The sequence below is a fragment of the Anomalospiza imberbis genome, chromosome 2 (genome assembly GCF_031753505.1).
Source record: "Anomalospiza imberbis isolate Cuckoo-Finch-1a 21T00152 chromosome 2, ASM3175350v1, whole genome shotgun sequence".
Taxonomy (NCBI): domain Eukaryota; kingdom Metazoa; phylum Chordata; class Aves; order Passeriformes; family Viduidae; genus Anomalospiza; species Anomalospiza imberbis.
In genome coordinates, this window is record NC_089682.1 from 74,961,908 (window position 1) to 74,975,445 (window position 13,538).

Here is a 13,538-nt window from a genome sequence, read left to right on the forward strand (position 1 = left end):
GCTACCAGTTAAAAATAAAACTTTTTGCTCTATGTTAATCTGTGTCAAATCTGTGAACCCCTTTGCATCTTGCCATCTTCTTCCATGTTTTATTAAATATTATTTAAGTTGCTTTGCTACTCTAATTTTTATTCTGTATCTTGCACTATCATTATTCTTTCCCTGTATGTTCTGTTCTGAGTAATCTTTCCTTTCTCCGTGGCACGTGTCTGTTACCTGTCATGCAGCTTCAGTAGGATTGCAGGTGGATTCTGGTGAGTGTAACACTGGTGTCTGTGGCGGGAACCTGTGTAGACTGCTGTGCTGCAGTGGCCGGGGGGAGGAGATTGATACAGACTGCTTGAAAATTTTCAGTTCCCATTTATCACGGGTAAATGGGCAGCTGGTTTGGGGGTCGGGATTTTTTTTCCCTGTTTCTAACAGTGGTGGTGTAGCTATGGAAATTCTGCTTATTTTTCCCGTTCCTGATGGATATTTAAATGTTATTGCACATAAACCCTTCAAACAGAAAAGTGAAGCAAAGAGCACGGTGGCAAGAGCACTGATCTGTGTTGTTAGTCCAGCTGAAGGAGGATTCCTAGTTGAAGCCTGCAGCTGGATGAGCACACCACTTACATTCCTTAGTGGTGAACTGTGGGAGTGACTGGCATAGCGTTTTCCTGGTAAAGTTTGTAATAACACCAAGCCTGCTGTGGGGGGTAGAAAAAGGTTTGAAGTGTGGGAATCTATTTTTTGAGTGGTTATTATGTTTTCATAACGACAAGTTCTAAAAGAAAAGTTGCAAGAGCAGTAAAAAAAATAGTGTGAAAGGGGTGTTTTTAAGCTAGTATTTATAGTGCTACATTGCTCATGACTTTATTTTACTGCTTGCAAGTGAATCCTTGCCACTTTAAAATGGCAAGTATTGATGGTTGCTTTCATTTTGTTTTGCCTGCTACTCAGCAATTTTGGTCTGTGTTTAAAAGTAAATTGTAAGAGAGAACATTTGTTATCTTTTTCCTTTATCAAGCTCTGTGATCTGTTGGAATTTTTATGTTCAAGCATCACTTAAGTGGCCAGAGTTGAGGCACTGTGTAGTGTGTGTTATGCTCCTGTTACATTAATGTAACTATTTCAGTCTAGGTAGAAAATAATTTAACATACGAAGTAAATAATTTTCACTGAAGATTTCCACAAGGCATGTATGTGTGCCCTGCTATTTCAGCACTTTGTCATTTTCCAGGTAGAAAGGAAACCTTGTAAACTTATTTCCTAAAGTAGTGGTGTTTATTTCTTCTGATTTTCTAAAGAACAGACTCAAATTGCTTGGGGGTACATTTTCTGCTAGGAAAAGCAACAAAACCACAGATGGCAGCTTGTATCTGCACAGGACACCTTTGTGTCCATCAGAATGAGTCTGTAAGTCTGCTGTTGATTGCAGGTACATAGATTGCTTTATAACAATCTCAACTGCAGTTAACAAACATCGTCAAGTTTTTAAGTCAGTAGGTGTATGAGAAGAAAAGGATTCTTCCCTCTCCCTTTTGGTTGTGTTTTTGTTTTGTTGGTTTTTTTGTTGTGTTGTTTTTGGGGTTTTTTTTTTTTTTTTTTTTTTTTTTTTTTTTTTTTTTTTTTTTTGTCATGAATATCTTAAGTGGAACTTTCAGTTGTTTTTCAGACTTTGCTAAAGATGGCCTGTTACATCACCTATGCTATAAATAATAAGCATGTCACTTTTTATGCTGCAGTTTCATGTGACAACTGTTGTATATTGTGCTGCACTCAGTAGATGTGCTTCTGCTTGTTTCTTAAGTTGTGGCTGTTTTCTAGTGAAGATTACTGTATTACTGTAACTGTTGCTTTGGGGATACACAGCTCTCCATCCCTATTCAAGAAAGACACTAATTTTTCCAGGTCCTCCATTCCCTTAGAATCCAAAACACTGTGTGTTACAGGTCCATGTGAGGAGTAACAACAGTTTTTAGAAACAAGATGTTTTCAAGGTCTTAGACCTGTTGTGTGATACTTCAAATTCATAGGAAAAAAAGTATAGAAATAAGAAAAACTGAGGAGTAAAAAAACCAATGGCAGTCTTAACTTGTTTTAAAATACTACTGGTTGGAAAATTAATATCAGCTTTAGGGTATATAAATTGTTACATATGATGTATACTCTTTTTCTGGATATTTCAATCTTCCAAAGCAGGATCTATGTTTACTGGGATAATTTGTCTTTAAGGACCTTTGATTTGTTATTTGCTTGCCTGAAATTGAGTCAAATGTGGGTTTGTTAGGGGTTAAGAAGACTCAGGCTTTTCTCCTCTCCTTAGCTCTGTGTCCTGTAATCCAATTTCCATGGCACGTGTTTTGCAGAAACCCCAGCTCTGCTCTCTCTGTCTATCTCTGGTTTTCCTTGTCAGGGTTATATTCAGTACTGGCTGCCAGCTTGCGATTTCACATCGTTGGACATTTATGGATACCTAGACCAGACAGAGAATTTCCTGTTTAAATTGAAATTGCGGCTTGCCCTGCTTTTCTGCATGCTCTTAATAAAATGTATAATGTTTGTTTGTTTCCCACATTAAGTACCTTCTTCCTGATGCTTTCTTACTTCCAGAGAGGTCTTTGTCAAAACTGTGTTTAAGGAAAGAGCACAACTGTGGTCAGCAGAATATGTGCTTAATAGTCAATTAACATTTCCCCTTCGTGGGGTTAACTGCTCTAAATCACATTTTATGGAATAATTCACTATCGTACAAAAGGAAATGGGAAGTCTATATGGAACACAACTTGGAACAAAAAATCAGAGTTGTTACGGAAGTTATCTATAAAATACTGAAATAGGGAAATAATTCCTTTTTTCACCTTTAGGAATTAATGTCAGATGCTGAAAATACAGATTCTCTCAGTTATTAATTGTAGTTCTGGAACATCTGGCAGGAAGAGAAAATTGTGTAGGTTTGACTCCAAGAGAAAACTGAATTCATTTGGATTCGGGTATCCTGTGAATGAGCAGGGAGTTTACTGAATTGATCTGAACTGTGTTAAGCCTTCATGTGTAAACTGTCTCCTACCCCCACCTCAATAGAGGTTTGTAATCCATCTACCAGTAATGAAGCCTTTGGTGCTTTCAAAGTCTTTTCAGAAAGGTTTAGTAAGGGGACTAAACCAGAGTTCAGTCTTATTTATGACAGAATATGGTGTTTTATTTTTAATACCTTGTGTCTTGGTCTTCATGTGAGATGGAAGTAATGTCTAACAGCCATTTTTAAGTCTTGATGATGGAGTTGATGTCTGAGAATATCCTATGTTCTTGTAATGCAAATTGTTTAATAGCAGTAATTAATTGATTTGTTTATTTTGCTTTTGCAGCATCTTTGAGGATGAAAGCATGAAACTACGACAGCTGAAACTACAGAATCAGGTAAATGATAGTGCTGAAGCTGGTAAAAATAAGTACAGGAAATCAAACAGCCCTCTAAAGCTTTGAGAAATGGGTGTGAAGTGCTAAAAATGGTTGGTCTAATGAACTTCGAAGATTTTCATGGTTTTCGTTAGTTAAAGTCAACCTTGCCACGGCTTGTAGATTTGGTGTGTTTGATAAATTTATTTTTCATATGTTCTCTTATTTCATTGGGATTGAGTTGCTAGAGAGCAGGAATAAATCAAAAGATGGGAAGACTGCTGGGAATTATCCATTTTAGGCATCAAAGAAACTGTTTCACTGACCTATAGAACCATCTCTTTAACACTGCTGTTGAGAAGGATTTCCAGCCCCTTCTGACCTTTCTTTGTTTCCTACAATGAAAATATTTCTAGCCAAACATGGGTCAATTATTAGGCTATAGGTCTCATGTTCTGAAATACTATTTGCTGGATGCTTACACTACTATATTCTTCAAAGCAATGAAGTATCCATCCTTAATAGTCTTTCTCTGTGAAATTTCAAATACTTATAAATAGATTAGAAGATGTGAGACTCTTATGATTCTCTAGCTGGCCATTTCACATGGACCACAGATCACTGTCTTGCATTAAACTCATCTTGTTCGAATTAAAGTATGTTTTTTAGGAAGATATTTTCTCAGGAAGGGTCTTTAAGTCCAGACACAACGGTCTTCAGGGAACTACTGCAGTGTGTAAAAATCCTCTTTACCAGAACCTGGTCATTATTTGTAGTCTGAGTTTGCTAGGCTTTGACTTCAGGCTCTGAATTTATTACCAGCATTATCTGGGTCTATATAGGCATTTATCCAAAACACTTCAGTGTCAAAAGGTAAAATTTATCTTTGGTCCTATTTGTGGAAGTTAAAATAATCCTTTATCTGTAGACTATCAAGTGACACTTGTTTAAAAACAAACAAACCATTTATTTAAAAATAGAACTAATTCAAATAAAAGAGCATTTAGTGTCAAATGCCATTTGGTAATAAGTTCCAAAACTAAGGGTGGTCTGACTGCTTGGAGATGAACCTCAGGGTCTGTTTTAGAACTGGTCTTGGGTCATAAGCTGGTAATAATCATGGTCTCCTAGTGCTGGGTACTGTGATCAGTGTTTGCTTAGTGTCGGGCCTTGCCATGGGGATGCATGGCTATTCCTCCAAAATAAAACTGCTGGGCTGGGTGGAATTCCCTCAGAGCAGCTGTCAGTTGCATCATGAAGCAGTCAGTTTAAAGAATTTGTTCCCTTTCACAAATTTGTTTCTATCTTTCTTGGATTTGGTCAAGATAGCAATCATGTGCAAAAGAAACAGCTAGAAAATGTCACTAAATACATTTTAACTCCCTGCTCTATGCAAATGAGATATGTTGAGAAGTGCTAACAGTCTGTAATTTAGGATTTTAGAATTAGGTTTCAATATTAATTTTAAAGTCTACTTTTACATGAATAGTACTATACCTTCTGTGGAAACAAAGGTCAATAGGCAATCACTACCAAATGTGATGGACTCACTGCTGGTTGTAGCTGGTGCCTTGCTTGATTAATTTGTCATAAACAATTATAGGAATTGGAATTTTAAAAAAGCAAAATGTTTTAATCCAGCAGGATCATATATAGAATCTCTGGTCATACAGATAATCTGGAATAAGCCATAGCAGAGACATGCCTGTCCATCCATCTTTATGATGGGTTTGGAAACCCTGTAATTGCAGTAAAATATTATTTATAATAGTGCATGACATCAAGTTCCATCTGTGGGCCAGCTCTGCCTGCCAGGATGCTTTTTTCTCCTGGACTGTTGCCTTTTCCTTGAGTCAAGAGCGTGTGGTTTCCCAGGGAGTGCTTATTTCCTCATTAGTAGATTTTTGAGTCTTCTTAGGCATCTGCAGCTCCAAGCGCAATGCTGCCCTCTCCCTGTGCAGCAGGAGCACGAAACCTGGCATGTTTAATGCACCACCTGGTGTGGTGCATTACTCTTGATGTGGGGTTTCATTGTCACTGCTGCCCCAGCGTGAGCTAAGGGGCAGATGGAAGAGGAGATGTTCCCTAGCTAGGATCCATCCTGCATGGCCTGCTAGGGTTAGGACTGTACCAACTAATAAGTAGCACAGGATTGCACCTTCAAGGCTGGAGTGGTTGGAACTTTCCTGTATATCAGCTTCCTGCCATCACAGCTGGAAAAAGAGAATACTAAACTACTTGTCTTAATAGTACACTAGATATTCTCATGTGACTTTTTGGAAGCTCATTTGAACAGGAGCTGGTGGTTGTTGGTGGTATGTGATCCTCTAGTCATCCTGTACTCTGATGTTATGGTTTTCTGGGATGTTTCTGGAAGTATTTAATGCATGGGGTGCACAAAATCTCAAGCAAATAATGATAAATTAGTATTTGTTATTTATTTAATGGGTTGTGTTGTTCTGGTGTCCTGTTTATGAACTATCTACATTTTATGTTATGTAGTAATACTATATGGATTTTTACTGTAACACAGAGCGGGAGGAAAAGGCTAATTAGTAGACAAAATGAAACAGAATACCAATGTCCTTTTTCTACTTCCTTAGTGGAATACAGTCGGGAATACATGGTACTGAAGGGCAGGCTGCTCTGCCACCTTATGGAGAGAAAATGAACTACTGTTTGCTGTCGTGACAGTGGACTTGCAAATATTTTTTCCATCTCAGTTTGCAAAGTGGTAAAGAGAAGCCTTTAAGAAAAAATTAAGTTACTGTCATGTTTTGTCATTTTGTTTATCCTGTGGTTCTTGCAAGAAAGGAAAATCAGTCACATCCACCAGCAGTAAACTGTGTTTTAATATAAGCTGATCCTATTGGATTGGTGAGTCCAAGAAACCCTCTCATGTAACACTGTATAAGAATTATAATTAAAATTTAGACTGGTGAGCAGTGAAATGTTTAAAAAAAGCTTATCTAATAGAATAATCCACTAAATAACTCTTAAAATTACTATATCCTGTGTTGATCCCAAATTCAAATTTGCTTTCTAACAGTAGCTGTATATGTTCTTATTTTCTTACTGCCTTTAGGTTGTGTCTGTTTTGGGGTTGGTTTTTGGGTTTTGGGGTTTTTTCTTGCCTGTCTCTTTGTCAGGTAGAGAAGCCTTGACAACAATTTTTCTCAAATCCTTATTCTGAGTATAATGTTTTGATTGTTGTTTTTCCTCTCTCCTTTGAAGAATTATAAACTATCATGATGTTTTTTTACTTTTCCTCAGCTTTAATTTAAAAAATGAACAACCAACACAAACCAATGTAAATTCTTCTCAAAGGTCTGACTACCTTCCTAGAAAACACATCTGTAATTAGCATTTTCTAGAATTTGACTTCACTGCTTATTTTTCTTTTCTTATTCTAAACAAATGTGATAATCTCTTTGGAATTCTCTGTAATTTTTGCACTGCAGGATAATCCTTGCAAATAATTCTGCAGTAGCAAACACTACCTGTATTGCTGTCCAGTCTTCAAAGGGTAATTCTGAGTTTAAATTAAAAATGTAATTTTGTTTCAAGGTATTTGTATTTGTTTGATTGTTTGTTGTATTTGAGGTTTTGTATGTTTGGTTTTGTTTGGGTTTTGGTAGTTGGGTTTTGGGTTTTTTTCTTTTAGATAAGTGTAAAAACCAGACAGAATAAAGAATCAAGGGCTGAGTTATGTTGGAATTCCTCAGGGAGAAGTTGCCTGAGAAACAAATCTCACTTGAGATAAGAAGACTAATAGCAGAGGAAAAAAACAACAAGAGAAAAAGAATAACAAGAGAGAAAAGGGCTCCAAAAATGTCTGTGTCTCAAGTGGATTGAATTGTTGTAACTGATGAATTGTTTATCTGGTGGTGCATCGAGACTGAAAATAATTTGATGGAGAAATGGTTTCTGTCACCAAAAACAATTTTCAGGGGTGTTCAGGTATCTAAGAGACAGCCATGGATAAACTGCATCTACTGTATGGAGCTTGCATGTTGTATGCATAATGGTGCTGAATATTAGAATATGATTTTTCCTTCTTCATGCATCACCTTTGTTTTTAAGGACTAAGCATGTCTGTCTTTAAAATGGCACCATGTCCCTTTTTGCCTTGATTTAAGTCTAGAAGTTGTTTCTCTTCTCATTGAGTAGGAAATCTTAAGTATCAAATGTGTATGTATCTTGGAGAAATAATGTTTTAATTTTTAGCATTTGGACTTACCAGTCTTTCCTTTCAGTCCTGAATTATATGGAAAAAATTTGCAAGGTAGATAAAATTTCTTTTTAGTGGGTCATTCCAATTTTAATTACTTTTTTTTATTATTATTTTATTTATTTATCTCCCCACTTTAAGTCTCTCTATCTCTCAGCATTGGTTTCTGGGAACTATTTGCTTTAAGTTTTCCCTATAAGGTGATAGCTTTTGAGATAAAAACCTTCTCCTTTGCAAGTCCTGACAGTTTCATACTGGATTATGGATGACTACTGAAATTGCCTATTTGTGTTAAGGATTGCTGCAATTGAGACTGAGTGAAAGGATTTGACTGGTAGTCTCAAGAAAATAAGGAGGTATCTATGTCAACCTCTCATGGAGAATCAAGAGTCAGCATCTCACTCCAAAAGCACAGTGATATCTGTGTGTAGGATTTTTGTAAGAGCTTGCAAGAATATTTCAGGTTTATTTGACATTCTGATCAGGGATATGTCACTGCCAGTGGCTGAGGCATGGATTCTGCCTGTCTAGATGTGGTTACTCATCTCTTCCTGCTTTTCTGTATTTCACAGAGAGCCCTTCTAGAGAAGAAGCAAAGGAAGAAACGTCTCGATCCGTTGATGGTACAGCCAAATCCTGAGGCCAAGCCACGCAGGTCAAAGCCCAAAGGGTGTGAGGAGCAGACTCCTTTAGTAGAAACTCCTACCCCTGTCCACAGTGATGTTGTTTTACACGGTAAATAATCAACCTGATTGCAACAGGGTTCTCCAAAATCCCAGTGCACGCATTATATCACAGATGGGTGCTTACATTGCTGTGGTAGGGGTCAAGTGATAAGATTGATTACATACTTTTCTGTATACAAAAGTTGAATTGTAGTACAGTATGGTTGAGCAATACTAAACTGTGAAAGCAAGCAAAACCTCACCTTGATTTTTGTGACAGCTGTAAATTTTCATGTGCCCTTGAGTAATCTCTCCCTTGGGTTAGGCTAGAAGAACTGTAGAAATGGGCTGGCAACTTCTATAATGGTGAGGACATACAAATCCAAAGTAAAAAAACCTTCTAAAGCTGTAAGATAAAGAAAATAATTCAGTAGTGACTGCTTGTATGGTGTTTCCTTATGGTCTCATGACATACTCCACTTCAAGATTGCATATGACTGAATGATAAAGTGAAGAAAGCAAACAAAAAGTGCTGTGAACACTGTGTTAGTGTGTTTTTTACCTCATCTGTTGGGCTTTATTGAGACAACTGAAACATGACAGGCTATAGTGATCCACAAAGTCACAAGCACAAAGTGCTATCAGCGCCAAAGGCAATAACTTGGTGGCCTCAAAACATTGCAGTAAAATAGCAACCATTATTTTAGGAGTGAAAAGAAATGCAGTAATGAGAGCCTTACGACTCCCATGTCACAAGGAGATAAAAAGAGCAGCAATTAAATCCTTACATTCTAGTGGAAGTGGCAGGAAGTTGTTTATGAGAGCCAGGATCCCATCAGCTTATCAAGAAAGTAATGGGAAATATTCTAAGGCTTTGAGATGTGTGCTATTGCAGGGGTTTATAATACAAATATTGTATTGATAGCAAATTAATATGCACAGTAGAATTTTAAACCGCCAAACAAAGGGTGTTACGTGGTTTGAAGATCACAGTTGGAACTATGTTATCCCTTCTCTCTTGAATATTTTTCTTGTTCTCTAGATGCCTTTCAGGATCACAGGATGGGAAGGAAAGAGATGATGTTTAAGATAGCATTTATGTGTTTAAAATCAGGTGTAAGAAAGGTTCTGTTAGAAGACACTTTGAAGTCAAGATGAGAATAAGAGATAAGATATATATAAATTTTAAGGTACGAGTCTTCAGTAAGTAAACATGTCAGAAATACAATGCCTAGATAAAGCAGTAGAGGTTTAAGAAGGAAAAAAGTGGGAAAACAAGAAATCCAAAGTTGGAACTACACCTAGGTATTATGTGCTACACATTAAGTGTTATGCCAGGCCCTGACATCAAGATGCTGCCACCAAGTGTGGTGCACAGCTGTGTTGTATGATTTAAACATGGAAATTTCATTCTAACAAAAAGAGTTTGTTATTTTTTTTTTTACTATGGCTGTAGATATTTTTATCAAATTGATTTGTGGTGTTCACTGTAGAGTACTCACTGGCATAGGAGCAAACAAACAACGTGAAGGGAAAGAAAATAAGGGAGATGTCTGTAAATAAATTGAAAACTATCAATGTGCATGACAAATACAACCTGTTTTAATTGCTTAAGCCCTTGTAAAAAGGTAGATGAAATCACTGTATTTAAATAGGGAGAAACTGATAACTGATACGTTTAAAGTAATAGGCAGTCTGTACCAGAGTCAGGCCTGACTCCTCCTAAGCCTTCCGAAAAAAAATTTGAACAAGTATATTTCAGTACTTTAAAGAGATGCAAGAGGAAGGGAAGATGAAAAGAGCCACCATCCTGGGATGCATCTTTGGCCACAAAAAATAGACTTTGGAATTTTGTTTCATTTTGTCCTGCAGGCATTGATGGACCAGCTGCTTTCCTGAAATCAGAAGTGCAGGATTTGGGGACCAAGCTCCAAACTCTGTCTGTTGAATCTACCAAACCAGAAGACAATGCAGATAAGGAAAATGATGGAGAGGCTGTAACAGACACAGCAAGCAAGCCAGATCTGCAAGAAATATTACAGAAGCGAGGTAAGAGTTAATAATGAGTAAATGTCTTTTTGGAGGCTTTTCTACTTTTATTTCATTAAATAAAATGGCATTAAAAATGAGGAATCATGAAACAAATGTCTGTAGGATATCACTTTTAAATGAGATACTAGATTCTACAGCATGTGGAAGTACAGGGCTGCAGTTCCTTTTCCTGATATTTTAACCATACCAGTTATATTTTAAGGGTTTCTCAATGTGCTGGATAATTTCTGGTCTTTCCAAGGAAATTGCTGACAAAATGCTATACCACATTTTGCTAAAGTTTGGGGTGTTTTTATTCCAGATATGTTACATCTTGATAAGGTGCTTGAATATTTTCTCAACAGCAGGACCCTTCAGTAAATGCCATGATTCGACTCTTTAGGAGACTAACAGGAAAGGTGTTTTTTTCTGAGTCAGAGGCTGTCACAGTCAGTGTTTTTCAAGTTATATATTCAATAGTTATATCCCATTGAGTAATTTCCTAGTGGAGTGTCAAGCTCTGTCTGCCAAGTATCTTAAGTTGCTGCCAGTACTACAGGAAACTTTTTTTTGTGGTATGCAGCCTAAGCACTTTGCAGTAAAATAATGGCTAGTGTTTAATTTAGTATACAGCTTGTTTTTATTTCACAGAGCTTGTCTCCCAGAACGTTTCCAGTACACTGCATGTATTGAGGTTCTATCACATTCAGAGGTATTGTCATCCAGTTTTCAGATGGCACAGCTGCTTACCTACAGATAGCAACATTACACAAGAGTTAGAAAAGGAAAGAGGAGAGAATATCCAGTAACTTCAGGGGAAATTAGTGGAGGTAGAATATAAACAGTGAATTTTGAAATTGGCTGGAGTACCAGGGTCAACGCCTTTCCTCTTCCCAAATGTCCCTTGGGAAGTTTACTGACAGGTTGTTAAGACTGGATTTTTCTGTTTTATCTGAGACTTCCAGCAGTGCCCCTTCTCTGCAGTGCCATGTCAGAGCATTGTTATAATATATGTTCTCAGAAAGCAATTCAGTTAAGCAGGCTGTGTTCACTGTCTGTAATGCTTTAGATACATTTTCTTTCTATAGCCAAATTAAAGAAAAGAATCACAGAGCAAAATATCGGATGCACAGAATCAATTTGGTTGGAAAAGACCTTTGAGATCATTGAGTCCAACCAATGACCTAACACCACCTTGTCACCTGGACAGTGGTGCCACATCCATTCTTTCCTTAAACACCTCCAGGGACAGTGACTCCAGCACCTCCCTGGGCAGCTCTTTCCAACTCCCAGTCACCCTTTCTGTGAAGAACTTCTTCCTAATGACCAATTGATGATGCAGTTCCAAGTGGAACGACACACCAAATAGTGATGTGTACAGAACCTCTTCATAAATGTCTTTATGCAGAGTTATTTTAGTTATATATCCACAGTCATCTCTACATGACTGTGCTTAGGTTAACATTAAATAAGTCCTGAAACTTCTCAGTCTGTGCTTCAGTTTTAGAAATCAAGTCATTATTAGTATTTATGGACCTGATCGATGTAAGAACAGGAGGGGCTCTTACTGAAAAATTGACATACCCTGTTTCAGGGACGAGACTGAGGGAAAATGGTAAAGAATGTAAACTGTACAGAGTCCAATTTATAGGATAGGTTTCAGCATATTGATCTGGATGTCCTTTTATGGTTGTGGTTTTTAAGACATAGAGGACTTTTCTGCATGAAAATATGCAAAATTAATTCAATGACAACATAAACGAAGCAATATGTTATGTCATGGAATATCAAGTAAAATCCATATTACTAAAGGCCTGACAGCTGCTTAATCATCTGCACAGTGACTGTTGCAAAATATCAGTAGGAATTTGAATTACAAGGCTCAGGAAGAGATACAGCACATGAAGAAAATCAGCAGTTGAAACAGAAATTAAGAATCATCAGTTGAACAAGCAGAAATTAAGAATGTGAATAAGTATTCAAGAGTCATATATGAATTAATGATGCCATGAACTCGTGACACCTTCTTTCAGAGATTACATGCTTAATCCTGTATTCTGATAGGAATTTCAGGCAGTTTGAATTTTGATGAGGAGGACACAGAAGAGGAAGAAGCTAGTAAGAGACCAGTATCTCATTCACCATACCCTGAATCTGAGAGGCCTAGTTCTGCATCCAGCGAGAAGTCTTTTGCAGTAAGTGTCTTGAAATCCATTTCTGATAAGCACTGGGCACATGCCTGATTTTAGTGATAACCCCTGGAGCACTGGGTTAAAGTACAGTAGCTTCAAGTACAGTAGCCAGCAATATTATTCCCTGAAAGCACAGTAAGGTCAAGATTGTCAGGCTATCTGACTGAAGGGACATTGAGTTAAACATAAAGATTTAGCAATGATCAGAGGAACAATTGTGGGCGGAGGATCCCAGGGAGCCTAATCAGTGAATATGAGAACACAGTGAGTCAGCACTATCACCCCTAAAGGAGACAGACTGGGCCATTGTCTCTGCAAAATTCACCATATGACTCAGAGAAGCTCTGAAATGCCATGCAAACATAGGAAGGATTTCTTCCTGAAGGTTTGTGGCATTTATTGTGGGATGCAAAGAGAAACAGAATTTTGGAATGGAACAGAGAATGCTGGGATTGGACAAACATCATATGGGATGTTTGGGGGAAGAAACTTACAAGGGAAAAAGGGTATCAAGGTGGATCAGGGAGTAATAAGCATGGGAAGACAGGGATTAAAGGAGGTAAGACATCAGATATATGTAAACAACTGCAAAACAGTATGATTGCCTGCCCAAGCCTTGTGCCTTGATTACTTCGGCATGTCCCATTCTCTTCTGAAACTCCACTTCTAACTATTTCTCATGTGAATGTGTTTATGTGTGTGTGTGTGTGATACACATACTTGCATACATAGATATGTTGCCAAATTATGTGCTGGAGTAGCCAGCGTGTTGGAAGAGATCAGCATCAGGAAGACACAGGGTCTGAGATAGCTCAGACCACATAAAGACAATGGGGTTTGAGCATGGATGCTGGACATCCTTCAAAGTCCATGCTGTGGGAGATCCACCTGAGTGTATTTGTGAGGTGACTGTGTGTATGATGCCCTGCACTAGTAGGGGAGTAGTGCAAGAGGTCTGGGTGTCAGCTTCTTGGGAGGCTGGACTGTGGGTGCAAAGTGTTGGAGATACAGGGTGCTGGGTGCTGGAGGGGGGGAAGG

General features: G+C 37.8%; 1 protein-coding gene across 2 annotated transcripts in view; it reads left to right on the forward strand.

Moving 5' to 3' along the window:
- TULP3 (TUB like protein 3) overlaps window positions 1-13,538 on the forward strand; it is a 32,446-nt gene that overhangs the window by 10,091 nt on the left and 8,817 nt on the right. The window contains exons 1-5 of one of the 2 annotated variants that reach the window (XM_068181800.1): window positions 1,135-1,420; window positions 3,351-3,402; window positions 8,185-8,347; window positions 10,150-10,326; window positions 12,373-12,503. In XM_068181800.1, coding sequence (XP_068037901.1) covers window positions 3,370-3,402; window positions 8,185-8,347; window positions 10,150-10,326; window positions 12,373-12,503 — 504 coding nt within the window. In that variant the 5' untranslated portion in view covers window positions 1,135-1,420; window positions 3,351-3,369. Of the gene's footprint in view, window positions 1-1,134; window positions 1,421-3,350; window positions 3,403-8,184; window positions 8,348-10,149; window positions 10,327-12,372; window positions 12,504-13,538 lie in introns of those variants that run through there. The other variant, XM_068181799.1, reaches the window with a different exon arrangement.